The sequence below is a fragment of the Oculina patagonica genome, chromosome 8 (genome assembly GCF_052425735.1).
Source record: "Oculina patagonica isolate OP01 chromosome 8, crgOcupat, whole genome shotgun sequence".
Classification (NCBI taxonomy): Eukaryota; Metazoa; Cnidaria; class Anthozoa; order Scleractinia; family Oculinidae; genus Oculina; species Oculina patagonica.
The window spans coordinates 29,428,497-29,446,216 of NC_135765.1; the positions used below are offsets into that span (position 1 = coordinate 29,428,497).

The 17,720-nt window shown below is 38.1% G+C and overlaps 1 protein-coding gene across 6 annotated transcripts; it reads right to left on the reverse strand.

Annotated features, from left to right (window-relative positions):
* Positions 1 to 1,007: 1,007 nt before the first annotated feature.
* LOC144664052 (signal recognition particle receptor subunit alpha-like) lies at positions 1,008 to 16,664 on the reverse strand. Of its 6 annotated transcripts, none has more exons than XR_013572744.1 (14): positions 16,495 to 16,664; positions 16,280 to 16,363; positions 14,501 to 14,837; positions 11,043 to 11,181; positions 9,434 to 9,590; positions 8,788 to 8,903; positions 7,858 to 7,976; positions 7,065 to 7,151; positions 4,892 to 5,064; positions 3,596 to 3,806; positions 2,865 to 2,950; positions 2,223 to 2,399; positions 1,412 to 1,794; positions 1,008 to 1,284 (listed from the first exon to the last, which is right to left on the reverse strand). XR_013572744.1 is itself a non-coding variant. In XM_078525174.1 (13 exons), exons 1-13 carry the CDS (start codon positions 16,609 to 16,611, stop codon positions 1,666 to 1,668), a joined length of 1,932 nt encoding a protein of 643 aa, XP_078381300.1. In that variant the 5' UTR covers positions 16,612 to 16,664; the 3' UTR covers positions 1,008 to 1,665. The 6 variants fall into 6 exon arrangements, 1 of the variants encoding a protein (XP_078381300.1); XR_013572742.1 differs by having other exon boundaries at positions 1,008 to 1,328; XR_013572743.1 differs by having other exon boundaries at positions 1,390 to 1,794.
* Between the last annotated feature and the right edge of the window lie 1,056 nt (positions 16,665 to 17,720).

The following is a 17,720-nucleotide window of genomic DNA, read 5'->3' on the forward strand; positions in this document are numbered from 1 at the left end:
CGCGACGCTCTTAAGAGAGTTGTTCCCTTTTCTTTCTGGAAATTATTCGTTCATTTCCACGTGAATTTGTTTTAATTCAAAAGAAATAATTCTCAAGGGTAGCATCACATGGTCTAAAAGGGGAAAAAAAAAAAACAAAGCAAAAGAGGAATAAGAAATTTGAACATCTTGGTGACCTGTGGCCACAAAGCCGATGGTAAGCCTGTGGCCTGGTCATGTGACTGAAGGATCGCCCTGATCTTCTCAGGAAGCTGTTTTGAATTAAGAATCGAATTCCTTCAGTTGAATGGACCATTCGAAAAAAAACCTTGGCAATTACAATGTGTTGCGGGGCACCAAGGTGTATAATAATGGGTATCGACAAGCCTAAAAGCGGAGCTCCCCTTTTATTTAATTTTCACTGGAGTTATTTTTTTTTTATGATAGCGGCCAAAGTACTTTTTATGGCGGTTTATAAGGGCGACACAAATTTAAATACTCACGTTATACTAATTCAGCAGTACGAAAAAAATAATAATTATGAAAATATACCAAGAAGTAACCAGCGATGGGCTAGCATTCAATCCAGAGGGAATGCCAATAGTCAGATAAGGGGCATAGTTGACTTTAAACAATCGAACACCGATAACTCGGATCTTCAAGGAGAATTGAAAAAGGTTCAAGTAATTGGGGGGTTCGAGCCTGAGTTATCGGGGGGGGGGGGGGGAATTAGTAAAAAAAATGCCCTGGGTGAATCGAAAAGTGTTCGAATTAGCGAAAGGTTCGCGGGATTCAACTGAACCTAAATTTTGAAAGTACGATAGGGTTATTCTGGGACGATATCTGAATTCCACCTGTCAATAATTAATCCCTTGTAACATATTTTACCAAAGGTAGAAATAAAGTTGTTGTTTTAGCATTTGGACCTGTTGTTACTAAAAATAAATAAAATAATCACCCAAGAAAACAGTTAGGCAAAAAATACACTAACAAAAGAAAGGAAAGAGAAAGCACAGTAAAACAAAGCCACTGGCTCTTAATTTAAATTTTATTGTTTCACGATATATTTTTTTAATTTTTGCCTTTGAAGGATAAAAGAAGTTTACTGCAACGTTTTCCCTTGGTTTTAACCTGTTACAAGCAAGTCTGTTAGGTTTTTGTTGATAAAAATTATTGAATATTCTTAACTATTATTTAATATTCCTTCAGTTAACACAGAGTTTTCTTTCAAGTGCGGCGGGGAAAATGAATTAAATATTACATGTTTTGGTATGCTGTCAGACCTGTTACAATATATTGTCAAACCTGTTATAATATCTTGTCAAACCTGTTACAATATCTTGTCAAGCCTGTTAACATGTCAAACCTGTTACAATATATTGCCAATCCGGTTACAATATCTTGTCAAACCTGTTATAATATCTTGTCAAACCTGTTACAATATTTTGTCAATCCGGTTACAATATCTTGTTAAACCTGCTATAATATCTTGTGAAACCTGTTACAATTTCTTGTGTAGCCTAATATAATATCTTATCAAACTGAAACCTGTTACAACATTTTGTGTAAAGCGATGAGCCAGAAACTAACAGTTCCATCAAAGCAACTGCTTGTTAAAACCAAGGGAAATACATGTATGTTTCATGCTTCATTAAACCAAAATGTTGGGGTGGACGGAGTAAGAGCTCAAGCCCTCAGCAGAGCATTAACCACGGCCTTGACATTCAGACTCTTGAGATCACTATACGTCTGGCCTGTGCCCACGAACACAATCGGCTGGCCAGTGGTGTATGTCATGGAGATAGCTGCACCAACCTAACAACAGATACAGGGAAAGTCTCAACTCGCACAGTTTTGTCGTATTTTGTAAGAAACATGTGTTTTAGAACGTTAAATAACCGGCCGCCTGAACTGCAAACTTGGATGAGGACTTTAAATAGATCTCTTTAGTTACGTTTGTTTTTTTTTTAATGTAAAGTTACCCATGAGAATTTTGTAAATACTTTCAAATTCCCAAAAAATCCACGTGTAAATAAATGAACATTAATTTTTTTTTTAAGATATAAAATTTGCAATTTACATACCAAGTTAGAAGCATTTTTATTAAAGGGGTCCGCCTGTATGAGATGAGATGAGAACAATTTATACTTGCACTCTAGACGGTTTCCTGTAGTAAATTCTGTACATAAAAAAATGGCCACAGTGAACGAGTAACAAAGGGAGTTTAAGAAGCGACTTGTTACCTTATCATCAATGGTATCAAATTTGGTAAGCAGGATGCCGTCAATCAGACGAGGGTTTTCAGCCATGGAGTAATCAGCCAGTGCTTGGTTAAACTTCTTGAGTTGATCTACAGCTTCATTCCCTACCAGGGCCTCTCCAACAAACAGAACCAGGTCAGGAGAATTGAGCTTGATCAGCTAAAAAACAAGCACACAATTGAAGCATAGCACCTTTGAAGGCGGCATATTATTGCTCTGTTTATTTCCTAGTTGTTTCATACTAAGGGACTGGACTCAGGGCTCGAGGCTTTTTAACAGTTGCCAACTAGCCAAAGACTATAAAAAAATGTATTTTTGCTACCCACTTTGATTAGTGAAAAAATCAAACCAAAAAGCATTTTGCAAATGCAAAAGCGAACAGAAAAGTGATAGATTGCAGTTACTGGTCCTTTAAATTTTAATAACTATGTTATTATACCGAGCATGAGACAAAAGTCAATTTCTGAAAACAATAAGAAGCCAGATGTCACCCGAAAAATAAAACTCCTTGACTTTTCACTGGATTGAGTAGAAATCCCAAATTCCCTTGACGATAAAAAAAAACCTTGCCCCAACTGTAAGAGCCCTTTACAATCAGTACACATGCAATAAAGTAAAGCTGACCTTGGAGAGAGCTCTCATCAGGGGTTCATTGTCTTGCATTCTTCCTGCAGTGTCCACCAACACAACATCAATGCGCTGCTCCCTGGCTGAATATCAACAGATACAGTAAGCTTTTTTACAGTAACACTCAAATTGCAAATGGATATGTACATGGACATGGACACAGAAGTTTACGTGCTATCAGTCAAAAGTAATTTAAAGCTTTATGGCTCATAGTCCGCCAAGCAAAATTCTATGTCCCTTAAAATGGTTGCGCCAGAGGCAAACTGAAGTCGCTCAGGTGACCATAACAATTTTTCATTACCCATTTATACTCTTCAGTGGTAAGAAGCACTATGAGAGTAAAGTATCTTGAACACAACACAGTGCCCCAGCCAAAGATTCACCCTCCCAATCCAGTGTCGAAGCGCCTGATTACAGGCGATTTTCAGCAGCGCTGAGATTTAACCTTGGCTTTCAAAACAAATCTTCTTAAGAAAACGTCTGTGATTACATGAAGAAAGTTTCATCCTGGTCCAAATTAGCCTGGGCTGCAATTTCCAGCCTGGTTTTTTGACATCTCAGCCCGGGCAAATTGGCTTGAAAAACCTCATGTAATGGCGTTTTCAATTTCAGCCCGGGCTGAAAGTGAGCTTTTAGATGCGCAGTGGTGGTTTTCAATAGAAAAAAATGGATGGCAGCCACGATAATAATTCAGTTTTTGTGTGTACAATAAAACTATTTAAGCTCACCAAAATTGATGGCATCCATAGCGATGGAAGCAGCATCTTTACCATAGCCTTTCTCGTACAGCAGGACAGAGGGAGGTCCACCACTGGCAGGAGGATGAAGAGCATTCAGATGACGTACATGGGTCCTCAGCTGCTCCACGGCCCCTGCACGGAAGGTATCGCAGGCTGCAATCATCACACGGAAACCATTGTCGAGGAGCCAGAAGCAGATCTGAAAAAAAATATATAGGTTTTTTAAAGTTCAAAATGTACTGTTGCCTTTTAAGCTCGTTAATTGTTCGCCTTTGTGAAAGAAAGTGTTGAACACTTGATCAAGTAATGTAATGTATATGAAATGATTTATATATGAACTGTGGATGTATATGAGAGTGATTAATGATCATCGCAGTGAATTTCCAATATAAGCAATTGGAATAAAGAAGCCTGAAAAAAATTCAGGGCTTCAACGGGATTCGAACCTGTGACCTCCGCGATACCGGTGCGATGCTCTACCAACTGAGCTATTGAAGCCACACATTGGGAGCAAGGTCAATTGTGAGTTCATATTTTTCCGTGAGAGGAGTGAAATGATGTAATGTATATGAAATGATTCATATATGAACTGGGGATGTATATGAGAGTGATAAATGATTGTCGCAGTAAACAGCTCATAATGTTTAACTCTTTTAATTCCAGAGCTTCTTCTTACAGATGAAACCCTAGTTATGACCACTGAGTGACCATTCAATGTAATCTATTGGACAGCACTTTCATGCAGTGCTGTTTATTCTGTTGTGCAAGGTTGTTTTAACTTTCATGTCTGTGGATGAAACCCTAGGCTAGTGTGTGACCATTCAGCTGTAAGCTATTGAGCAGTACTTTCATGTGGTACCCTTTATTATGCTATACAAGGTGGTTTAAATTAAGGTGGTTTTATTTACGACCAATTCACCACTGATGAAGGGCTAAGCCCGAAACGTCTGGTTTATAATGAACTTTTTGGCACTTACAATGCACTTTTTTTCACAATATTGACAGTTAGAAGTGCCACGCAGCGAACAAAGATTTATTCTTTAAAACTGGTTTAAATTAAGCCTGTGGATAAAACTCTAGTGTACGATCATTCAATTGAAAGCTATTAAACAGTACTTTGATCTTGTACTGTTTTATACAAAATATAATAATGCTAAAAAAGGTTATAAAACTACTTTTAAACCAAAAGTCCATGAATGAAACCTTAGTATGTGATCATTCAAATAAGAGCTATCAAACAGCCAAACAGCTCTTAAATTCCAATAATCATGTTATTACATTTACCTTGGCCAAATTGGTTGATTTTCCAACACCATTAACACCACAAAAGGTGATAGAGTAAGGTTTGCCACGCTTTTTGGCATCCATTGCGTCACGCAGTATATCAACCCTTCTACGTGGAGACAAAATCTGCACCAAAGATTCTTCCAAGCTTGCTTTTACTGTTGACGTGATACCTGTAGCAGAAAAATAATGAGACACAGTAAGCAACATGGAAAATTAAAAATAACAACCACATAAATATTACCATGGTTGCCACAGAAATCAATTTTCATTTTATAATTCCCTGACTTTTTCAATATAAAAATAAAATTTCTCTGACCAGATACAGTACGTGTAAGTACAAAATGTCAGATATCGTTGACTTTTCTCAGACCTTCAAGAGTTATATTTTTCCCTGACTATTCAGGGTTGCCACTCATTTAAAGAACCCAAAAAATTCCCTGACTTTTAACTGACCTCAAAACAATTTTCACTGACCTTGCATTAAGTGAATTATCAAATAAGCCAAATCCACTTTAATACCCAATTCCCTCTATAGCGCGCGCCTGCAGGGAATCACGGTAGTTGTATTCATCAAACCACGCGCGAGACTCAGCAGCGTGCATCGTTGTTGAGTCTCGCGCATGGTTTGATGAATACAACTACCGTGATTCCCTGCAGGCGCGCGCTATAGAGGGAATCGGGTATTACATTTGCTTCAGCTTCTTCTGCAGACCATCGATATTCTTCTTTTCATTTTCGATCTCTTTATGTTTTTACAGGATTTTGAACGCATGAAAACAAAATTCCCTGACTTTTCACTGACTTTGACAAAAACTAAGATTTTCCCTGACTTTCCCTGACCTTGAAAAATTTTTGTTTTTCCCTGACTGTGACAACCCTGCCATTTCCTGACCTGTAGCAACCCTGATCACAACCAAATCAGCTACAGTAAAAACCCGCATATAAGAACCTAAGTTTTTTCAAGTCAGCCTTAACAGGTTCTTCCACCCTTATGGGATCACTACCTTATCGTGGTAGGGTGGTTTGCGTGTCCCAGCAACCCGGAGAGCTTTGCCGGCTGGAGTCTTGTACTCCTGGTAGGGCCACCCATGCCGGACAGGTCGAAGGGTAGGGGCCTGACAAAAAGTGATCCCCTGGTCCTCCAGGTTGGGGGGTCGGCACAGGGCTAACAACCCTGTCCTGTAGAAAATGATTATGTTACGGAATCAGCAACAGAGGATACAACCACAACTGATTGCCATGGCCTTTCAGAGTCACCTTGAATGACACGGATGAATGGCAGTGGTGAAATCCGCAAGGAAGCTGCTGACAGGATTATGAAAGCCCTAGGCACAAAGACTAAGACCAGAATAGGTTTTTGGAATGTGCGAACCCTGTATCAAACGGGAAAACTGGCACAAGTAACAGCTGAAATGAGGCGCTATTGCTTACATATTCTAGGAGTTGGTGAGAGCAGGTGGACAGGTTCTGGAATAGTGAAAACATCAACAGGAGAAACTGTGCTGTATGCTGAAAACGAATCCATCACAAAGACAGCACTATACTGGACACCCGAAGGAAAGGGCAAGCGTGGCAGGCCCAAGAATACATGGCAACGTACAGTAGAGACAGAATTGAGGAAAGCTGGAACACCATCCAACAGCTGGCCAAAGACAGACAGCAGTGGAGGACCTTTGTTGCTGCCCTACGTGCCAGTGGGCACAATGGGCAGTGAGTGAGTGAGTGTTAACAGGTTCTTAATATGTAAATGGTATTTAGTGTAAAATTAGGCTTACTAGGTTCTTAATTAGGTTCTTAACTTGTTGTTCAAGAAATAAAGTAGAATTTTTAAATGATCTGCTCTATAATGTCCAGTATTCTTGGAGGCTTTGGTAAGCAAAAAAAATATACTATTTCAATCTGATTCTGTTAAAATCAAAACTATACTGTAGCCTTCACTATAATTCCCAATAAATCTAACTTGTAAAGTTCTATGTAACTATGATTTTTTAATTATATATTTTTGAGATTATTTTTTCTTTTTTGAAAATAAGAACCTGTTTTAGAATTTTAGCCTCAAATGGTTCTTATGTGAAGGGTGCTTAAAATGAAATTTTAGCCTAACAGGTTCTTAAATGTTAGGTTCTTATACGCGGGTTTTTACTGTACATGTAAGTTACTGCTGTCTTACCACTGAAAGTCCCCAACACTTTTCCTTCCAGTTTAGTAGCCACTGAATCACACAACTTCTCTGAGATGTCAGCTGCAACATTTTTGGCTGTGAAGAAAGCAGCAGGGAGACTAAGAGTGAAATTATGATCCCATTCCCAAACCATAATTAAAACAAAAAAATGCAAATTGCACATTAAATTTTTCAGTATTAAATTCTGGGTTTTAATGCATGCTGTTTGCATGAGTAGATGTTTGCAGTTGCTCCTTCACTTTTGGTGAAACCCTGAGAACTTCATTCACACAGTGGTAAACTACACATGCACCACCACCCGCAATACCTTTTGGCATTGTCATGAACTTTTTTTTTAGTGGGTTTTATGATTCTGTAAGACAAGCTTAATTGAAACAGCTATAAACAATTATGATTTTTTTCTAATACTAACAGGGGACATGTTTTTACATGTTGACCACACATCAATGCCAACTTGAAGTTAAATTAATGTTTGACTCAACAAATCAAGAAATACAGTGAACGCAATAATGAATCTTACTGTGCACAGTATGCCTAACACATCCCAAATTATTGTAGATATTGTTGAATTCTGATAACTGGTTCGAGTTATAGGGGCTTCAAGTTATCGAGAGTAAATAAAATTAGTAAGAAAAATAATTACTGGAGGGGAATCGAGTTAGCAGAGGTTTGAGTTGCACTGTATCATAATTCAACTGTACTGTATGTTGAGGCCAAAAATTAATGTGCAGAGTCTACTAAAGCAAATCAAAACTGCATTGAGACATTTAGAACTCATTACCAATGAGATGTTCCTTCATTTTGTCCAATACTGGATTGATGTCGTCAAGAGTGAGAGTCTTTTGTCCTGCCAGGCCTTTGAAGAAAGAGAAGAGACCTCCACCCATGCCCGAAGACTTGCTATTAAAACAAGAAAAAACACAATCATTACAATAATGAGAAACACATATTAATTAAAACAGTACACAAGCTCGCTTACAACCAGCCAAAATATTTCCAATCAGCAAATATCAGAAACAACTTACATATCTAGAGTTTGTACCATTTCTTGGATCATTAAATGAATATCATACAAAATAACACTTGGCTATTCATGATAATTTAGAGTCTCCAGAAAATTTGAAGTAGATGGAGAAAAACTTTGAGTAAGCAGAGCACCCCACAGAATAAAAAGGTGCAAAGTGCCTTTAGTGCCTTTTTTATGCAGCAGAGCCCCCGATGGAGTTAAACATTCTGAATTCGCTTTTTTCACGATCCCATAATACATCTTGTTTTATTTAAATAACCCCCCAAAATTTTTGCATAAGCATTGTTTTCAATTTCTCTGGGGACGATTGCACGTCACTGTAAATCCCAAGAGAAATTGAAAAAAATGCTTATGCAAAAATTTTGGGGGTAAACAAGATGTATTATGGGAACGGTGAAAACAGCGAATACAGCCATTTTGCGTTGTAAACTAATTACAACACAAGAATACAAAAAGATAAAGGATCAATACATGTATTTATTGTGCCCCTTTTTCATAGCTACAAGACTGAAAAACTGTAAAGGAGGTTGCCCAGGAGGGAAAAGGAGGTTGCTCAGTAATTTTTTTTTTTGTCAACAGAATACAGTTAGTTAGCCAGCATGCCCAGGATAACTACACTGATGGCAAATTTGGTGAGTCACTGGAGCTTACAGAGAACCTTGCATGATAGCAAGTATTCCTTACCTTTGTTCAGCAGCAGATTCAGCCGTGCTCTCTTCCTCTTCGTCGTCCTCCTCCTCAGACTCGGATTCATATTCCATGGGTTTCAGTTCACCTTGCATAGTGCCAACTATGGGACGCTACAAGGAACATAAACCGTGTTTGTATGGCTAACACTCGAGCAATGGGAACACAAGCATTTTCAGTTCCCCATGATAGTAAAGGAAATGACTGCGATCTTGAAACCAGCTGGTCATTTCTAAACAGTAAAGTTTGTTTAACAAAACATTTGAAAAACTAAAATGCAACTTACTGAAAACTTTCCCAGAACATACCGAGCAACCATGAAATTGTATATTGCAAACGAAAATAAGCCCATTCATAGAATATTTCTTAGAAACAAGTTCCAATTTTGCAACTTCTGCTTAGGATTGACTAGCCTTGTATGGTGTTAATTATGTTTAAATAAATTAAATAAATGTAAAACCTTTTCTGTCACCGCACAAACATGAGGCTTAACCAATGCTTCCTGCCTCTACAAAACAACTCTTCATGAATGTGAATAAGTTGTTTAAAAAATTATTCGATACTGATACTGAAAAATATAATTTTTAGACTGTACTTATTTTGTTTAAGACTCAATCTATAAGTCTCTGTCTTGTTCTCTTACCAGGTTCTCAAGGTCTTCCTCCTCGTCATTTCCATTTGCTTGATTACCATTAGCACTGCTGTAGTCCAAACTCTTTCCATCCTGAGCAGTACCTGCATTGTCCCATTTTCTGGCCACCTTCTTATGATCCTTTTTGGATGATGCTGGGGAACCCTTACTGTAAACATAAGATTACTTCAGCCAACAGTTACTTATCCGGTTGTTGTCAAAATAAAGTTGCAATTCCCATTGTTTTTCTCAAAATGGTTAAGACGGAATCCACTAGGAAGTCGAGTAATATTTATTAAAGTTGGACAAAAATCAAGTACCAGAATAATTTAAATCCTATTGAGTTATTTCCTACCCTTAATAAAAGGTAAAGATGTAAATAATTATCCGTGATAACACCAACAACAATTTCTTATCAGAGTCTGAGAAAATGAATTTCAAAGTTCACAAGGTGTAGGCAAAATCTCACGTGTAGCCATTTTGTAAATTCGTCTTAAGCGATTCAGTGGAATTCAGCGGAACTTCGAAATTTGTTTTCGATGTTTGGTGTTGTTAGAAAAGATTTCTTTTGATAAGATATTTGAAGCAGTAACAAAAAAGTTTGCAATAAGGTGGAAATAATTCTGGTACAACAATTTCTTATCAGAGTCTGAGAAAATGATATTCAAAGTTCACAAGCTATGGGCAAAAGCTCACATCATAAGCGATTCATGGGAACTTAGTGGAACTTCGAAATTTGTTTTCGATGTTTGGTGTTGTTAGAAAAGATTTCTTTCGATAAGATATTTGAAACAGTAACACAAAAGCTTGCAATCAGGTGTAAATAGTTTTGGTACATAATTTTGTCCAATTACTACTCGAAGTCCTGGTGGATTTTCTCTTAAATTCACATCTTGTAAGTCATGATTCTCTTACGAGCACATTTTGAGTGTACAGTTGGTGCACAGAACACAAGTCAGAATCAAGAATATTGTTAGCAATACAATAATTAAATGTAAAGATTCTCACAGTTACTAGCGCAACTCATGCAGTAGCGAAAAGAAGGCCTGAAAAAAATCAGGCTTGCCAGGATTCGAACCCTGATCACTGCGATACTGGTGTGCACACACAACCAATTGGGCTCTTACCAATTCGTAACTATACCCAAGGGATATGAAGATAAAAATTATAAATAATTATATGAAATTCACATAATTATTTGAATTGCAGAATGAAGAAATAAATTTACATGTATGTAAAGATACTGGCAGTTTACTTCTTCATTCCGCAGTTCAAATATATGAATTTCGTATATATACCGGTATAATATTTACAATAATTATTAGAAAATATTTTTTACTGGGTTTATTGTTGTCTCACAAGAACTAAGTAAATAGTCACAGTTAAGTGAAGTAAATAAGGATGTAGTTTCTCTCAAAAGGTTTGCACTCACTGAATTGACATTCATATAACTGTTCTAACTTGAACTTTTAATAAATTCTAGGACAAGAATTACTTTTATTAGAAAAATCTGCTCTTTAATTTAATAGTCGTTTCATAGCTGTTATTAGTCATGAAGTGTATGCAAACCTATCATGACTTTGTTTTTTTGCCATCTTACACATAGTAAAAGTTTAAAAACCTGTTTGTTAGAGCCTTGGGTTGTTTTGGTGCAGCCCTCTTCTTCAATTTTTCAAGATTCATTCTAATCATCTCCTCGCTTGTTGTACCATTGCTTGTGTCTACTGAGGAAGGTTTGCCATTGGCGGGCTTCGACTCAGCTGTTTTAATAACGAGATCACAATCAGCATGTCACAATACCCCAAGTACCTTCTGATCTAAAATGAAATTCTCCCATTGATTTACAAGCATTCCCAAGGGAAGTTGGAAGGAGAATCTGGAAATTTATCAGAAGTCACATGAGAACTTATTCGAGACACCCCTTACAACATGTAGGTTATGTTTATGTTGTGGTTGAAATTTATCTTTGGTTTAAAATTTTTCAAACCAGTTTGATTTTTATTTCCCTTTGTTTCAGATTACGATAATGAATATACATGTAAGCCAATGAAAAATAAACATCAAACTGGTTTGAAAAAAATTTAAACCAAAGAAAAATTTAAACCACAACATTTACATGGGCCCGGTTCCAAACAGAACCAAATGGATCCGATCCTTCTGTTTACATGGGACCATTCTGGAACAGGTCCAGAACCAAAACTGGACCCACTGTTTTGCAGGTCCAAGTTAGGATCCATATAGTCATACCAGGGTTTAGTTTGTCTGCAAGGCAGGCTTCCGTGATTGGCGCCATGCTTATTTTGTATCTGGTATTCATCAAAAGTGTAACTATTGTTTCATGAGATCCACTTGACCAATCACGATGTATGGAAGAATGGCCATATACAAGAGCCAATCAAAGGGTGTTTTAGAAAACCTGGCTTATGCAGGGAGGGGGGGGGGGGGGCAGGCTTTTGATCAGACTATACCAGCATTTAGTTTATGTTTGCTGATGTCTATGGCTTGTCTAATCTGATCAAAGTGCCCACGCGAGTGACTGCTGATTCTAGCTCTCTGATAGACGTTGCCCTTACGAACAATACCCGTTCCTTTGTATCATCAGGAGCTTTTGATTTAGGGCTGAGCGATCACCACCTCATTTACACGGTAATGAGGACCTATTCCCCTCGATCGTCCCCCAGAATTGTCACCGCTCGACGTTTCAAGCATTATGACCCGGAATTATTCGCAGCTGACGTCAACATGGTCCCATTTCACATTGCTCATCTTTTTGATGACCCGGAAGACGTGAGTTGGGCGTGGGGAAAACTTTTGGAAGGTGTCTTAGATGCGCATGCGCCGATCAAGACGACCAAGATCAGGCGCGAACATGTTCCATTTATGACACCAGAGCTACTTGCTGCTATACGCAAAAGGAATAAACTGAGGCGGCGTTACTTCGCGACCCGCGATTCTGGTGATCTCGCTTATAAAGCGCAACGCCACTTCCTCCTTACGACGTAAACTCATATCGAGTTATCTACGAACAAAAGCAAGCGATGCACAAGGAGATCCCAAACAATTCTGGCGTACAATCAAGCCCTTCATGCACAGTAGGCGCAACACCAGCAATGAAGCAATTCAACTTAAAGAAAACGGGTCTTTGGTTAGGGATAACAAAGAGGTTGCTGAGATCTTCAATCATTACTATTCCCTTGTTCAGAACGTGTCTGACGTCCCAACTACAACAGTGGAGGATTTTCGTGACCACCCCAGCATCAGAGCTATAATGGCTAACTGCCCTGTGACCGATCAGTTTCACTTCAGTCATGTTAACTCCGCTGAGCTGGAGACCATTCTTAAGTCTCTTAACGTAAACAAGGCCACCGGCCATGATTCTGTCCCTGCAAGAGCCCTGTGTGACTGTGCCTCTGCATTAGCGCAACCTTTAGCTACTCTTATTAACTCCATCATTGACAGTGCTTGCGTTCCTACGGAATGGAAATTAGCTGAAATTTCGCCAATCTTCAAGAAAGACGACGGGTTTGATAAGTCCAAGTACAGGCCTGTGTCTATCCTAGTGCTACTCGATAAAGTATTTGAGAGATGTTTGAATAGACAGCTAGTTCAGCACTTCTCAGGTATCCTTTCAAAATTCCTTTCAGCTTACAGAAAGGGATACAGTTGTGAGTGCGTATTACTGCGACTTGTTGAAGACTGGAGACGGGCGCTGGACAAGAAGTGCGTGGTGGGGACTGTAGTAATGGATCTGAGTAAGGCATTCGATATTATCCCTCACGATCTACTATTAGCAAAGCTTGCAGCCTATGGAATTTCTCCTCACAGCTTAAACGTACTGAGGAGCTACTTACACGATCGCAGGCAGCGTGTCCGGATTGGAAATGTTACATCGGATGTGTCAGTAATATCAAGGGGAGTTCCACAGGGGTCCGTCTTAGGGCCCCTACTATTTAACATTTTTCTTAATGACTTTTTCTACTTCATCGAGGAGGCAGAACTATCGAATTACGCCGACGATAACCAGATCTACTACTCTGATGTTGACCCAGCTAAGGTCGAATACGTCCTTAACAAAGAACTTGCCGTAGCCTGTAAGTGGTTCAGAGATAACAAGATGACTCTCAACCCTGAGAAGTGCAAGGCGCTTGTTCTCTCTAGCAACAATCGTGCTCACATATCTTTATATGCAGACGGAGAAATTATTCCTCGTGTGTATGAGGTTGAGCTGTTAGGAGTCGTTATAGACGACGCGTTAAACTTTAGCACGCACGTTTCTAAAATTATTAAGAAAGCAGGAAAACAACTTGACGTTATTTGTAGATTACGAAATGTTTTGTCTTCCTCTTCCAAGCTATGCCTGTATAATTCCTTTGTGATGTCTTATTTTACTTATTGCTCTTCGATATGGCATAATTGTCTAAAATCAGACAGCGATAAACTAGAGAAACTTCACGAAAGAGCCCTACGTTACATCTATAAGGGCAGGTCTTCTAGCTCCGCTTCTCTGTGCAGCCGCATAGGCTACACATTAAGTGAACGTCGCATTCAAGATACACTTATTATAATATTCAAATGCCTTAACAACTTAGCACCTGTGTATCTTAAGGACCTCTTCTGTGTCAGGGACAATATCAAGAACTTGAGAGGCATTAATAAGATTGTCTTACCTAAGGTCAATACGACCAAGTATGGACTGAAGTCTGTAAGATACTGGGCGGCGAACGCCTGGAATCAACTGCCAGACCGAGTAAGAACAATTGCTACACTACAGGCCTTTCGTAATGCTGTGCGCAGCTAGATAGTCCCTTTTTAATTTTAAAATTAATTTAATACTTATTTATTAATGAATTTTTCGTTCTGTATATATTTTTACATTTGTAATTTATTTTCTCGGCATATTAGCATATGTTTTGCTAGGGGCCTAGCCAGCCCCCGTCAGCTCCGAGGGTAAATAAATTTTATTGATTGATTGATTGATTGTTTGCTAGCGTTTTACAGTAATAATAGCCTGTGAACAGACTCTCCCGTCGGAGCTCCGCTCACTGCGGGAATCTGCTCGCAGGCTACAGTAACAATTACCTTCCTCTGCCACTTCTGGCTTTTTATTCTTGGCTCCACCTTTCTTGGCTTTTCCAGCACTATCTTTATTTTTTTCATTTTTATCAATCTTTAGAGAAGCCACTGTCTTCTGTGACTTCTTTGATTCTCCAAAGGTTCTCATCTTTGTAGGCGCTTGGGATTCTAATTTACTTCTCATTTCCGCTTCCTTGAGAAGCCTGTTGAAATCATCATTGAAGTCGTAATTTCTCATGACTCCTGCCTCAAGATCATCTTTGTACTTGTCTCTAAACTCCAGCTGAATGTCATTGAGGAGTTTGTCCACATATGAAAGCTGTAACGTTTTCTGGAATGCAACCTAACAAAGTAAAATTAATTAACTATGATCATACTAAAAAATACACCTTATTCGATGGTTTAACATACATGTATATTATGCCAACCCTCCAAGTTTATTTTTTTGCTTAGTAGCCTTGGCCACCAACTGCTCAAGTTTGGTCGCCAGTGAAAAATTTTAGTCGCTAAATTAAGCCACGCTTTCAATCCTTCTTCTTTATTTAAGTCGCCAGGCTGGCGACCAGTTCCAATTGGTCGCCAGCTCCAAATTTTAGTCGCCATGGCGACTAAAAATGGTCTTAACTTGGAGGGTTGTATGCGCTGATATTTTACGAGTTACGTAGTATTTTTCCGAGCCCCGTAGGAGGCAAAGATAAATAGGAGCAATAAGCAAAATGTCTGTTTGTATTTTATGTTTAACCATCGAATAAGGGATTTATTATTTTTTTCTGAGCCTCGTAGGAGGCAATGAAAAATACGAGCTATGAGCAAAATATCTGCTCATATTTACTTATAAACCATCAAATAAGGGATGTATTTTTCCACTATTTTCCCACTAAGTTGGGTCCATATTCTGTAAGTTTGTCCGCCAACATTTTTTGCCCTGTTTTACTGTGTAAAAATTTAACATGGCATACTGTGCATGTTCTTTAGCCCTTATGTGATAAAATGGCACAATAATGGAATAATAATAATAACAATAATAATGGATAGATTTCCATACAGCCCTATACTTGTACCTGTATAAATAGCCTTATTCGATTCTCGTATTGGACTGGAACTAGCTGCAATGGAGGCCATGCGGGTAATCTTTTCAAATGCAAATGACATGAAGCTGTTTTTAATGATATTCCCCCGCATGAGCCTCCATGCAAGCGTCCAGTCCAATAGAGAATAGAATAAGGCCTATTATTCCCTATAATCCTTCACTTACAAACAGCAGTCTTGAATAGAAGGAGTCACAAAATTGTATTTCACAAGTATGAGGTTTACACAGATTCTTGCTATAATATTTTTAACAAGGAAGTTTCTGTCACATAGGGTAATTTTTAAGGAAGTCGAACAAAAAAACCAAAATAAAAACAAACTAAAACAAAGAGTTGAAAGTTTCAAGCATGGTTGAGCAACAAAGCAAAAATAGATTTAACAAACATCACCATTTAAAATTAAACCTCCATACGCGTTTCTGATAACACACGTAAGAAGTTTATAAATAGTACTTTGATTACAATAATAAACAACATTAACACATTTTTAATATTCCTTTCCTTTCTTCTTCTGTTATATATTTTATGCTTGCTTTGCTGTTCTAATTTTTCGTACCAAACTGTGGGATTAAACGTAGATTAATTTACAGTTATTTTATGCTAATGAGATTTAAGCATACATAAATAAAATTCACCAGTAGCTTATTCAAATTATAAAACAAAAGTTCATTTAAATTCAAGTTACGTATAAACTTACCACAAACACCAATTCAAATTCATTGTCGAGTTTATATTTCAACGTAAGGGAGCCATGAGTGAATGAATTATTTCCTCCCCGCTCCTAAACGATAGAAAAACGACAAAAGCATCTTTTTAGGACGAAACAATTCATCAAAATAATAAAACCACCAAATTGCAACATGTGCGAAACTACTTCGTCGACAAAAAGACGAAGGTCTCTTTAAAACTTACCTGTAAAATTACACTGCGAATGAGTTCATTGACTGGAAGTGTAAAGGATTGGCATGTTCCCTGAAAACACCAGAGAACGATGCCTCCTTTAGAAAATATAGTAAAAAGATCTAACATAACGTGACGAATATCTTCTCTGGTCTCTGGTTTTCTATTTTTATGAATCACTATTTTTAATTCCTTTATTTGCGCATGTTCAGTAACTTTCTCCCAGAATGCACCTCGAGTCTCATATTGACCTGTCACGCGCGGATTCCTCGCGGATTTTTCTTGGGTTCCACGCGGATTCCTCGCGCGACTTATTGCTGTTGTAGCTTTGATCACGATGAATAGTTTTTTGAGAATTCATTACGAAAAAACACGCTTCTCACTTTTAAAAAAAAATCAGAAAGACACCTGCCTGTGCTTCCGGATAAGACTTCACCCTTTCGATGGCTGAAATTTTATTCTTGAGGGGTCTTCTTGTGGCAAATTTTATTTCCTTTCCAGAAATTCCATAGCCTGTCAGGGAAACTTTTGAAAGGTAGAGGGCAGTTAGATTCGTACATAGCCTTTCTTCAGACTCGATTCACCACAAGGAGGCCAGGCAGAATGGTAGAGTCTCGGGGTTGAGTTTAATAGGGACTTGGATAAATGTAGCTAAAATTTCCGGTCTGTTTACTGATTGTGTTTCAAGCAGCCATAAATTTTAATCAGTCAGAACTAGCTTTACAAAATATGAATTTGTTATTCTCAAAGAAAAAAAAAACGCAATGGGTACTCGCACTGCAAGTCTGGCTACAAGAGTTAATCTAGGCACGCAATGCGTGTTGAGAACTGTGCAACTTTAAAAATAGGCGCAGATGGGAAAGGGTGGTTAACTTGCAAATCCAATATGATGCGTGATCTGCAATTTTTAGTCTGTGATTCATGATTTTTTGTTGAAAGCGTTGGTGAAAAAAAAATTATGTACTCGTAAATCAAAATTATCAGTAATCAAAAATTGTCAAACGACACCTGAATCGTGAAGCCAAAGATTGATTTCGCATGGAGGACAATAATATTGTTTCCTCTGCTTGATTGGTGAACTCACCCAATAGATAAAAGCTTGTAAATCGTGATTAGGACCTCCCCCCTCTTTACCACCTTGATGAAAATCAAAAGCTTCACTGCCAGAATCAACCACAAAACAATAAATGTAGAACTTTAAACTTTCAAGTCTGTGGATGAAACCCCAGAATGTAGCC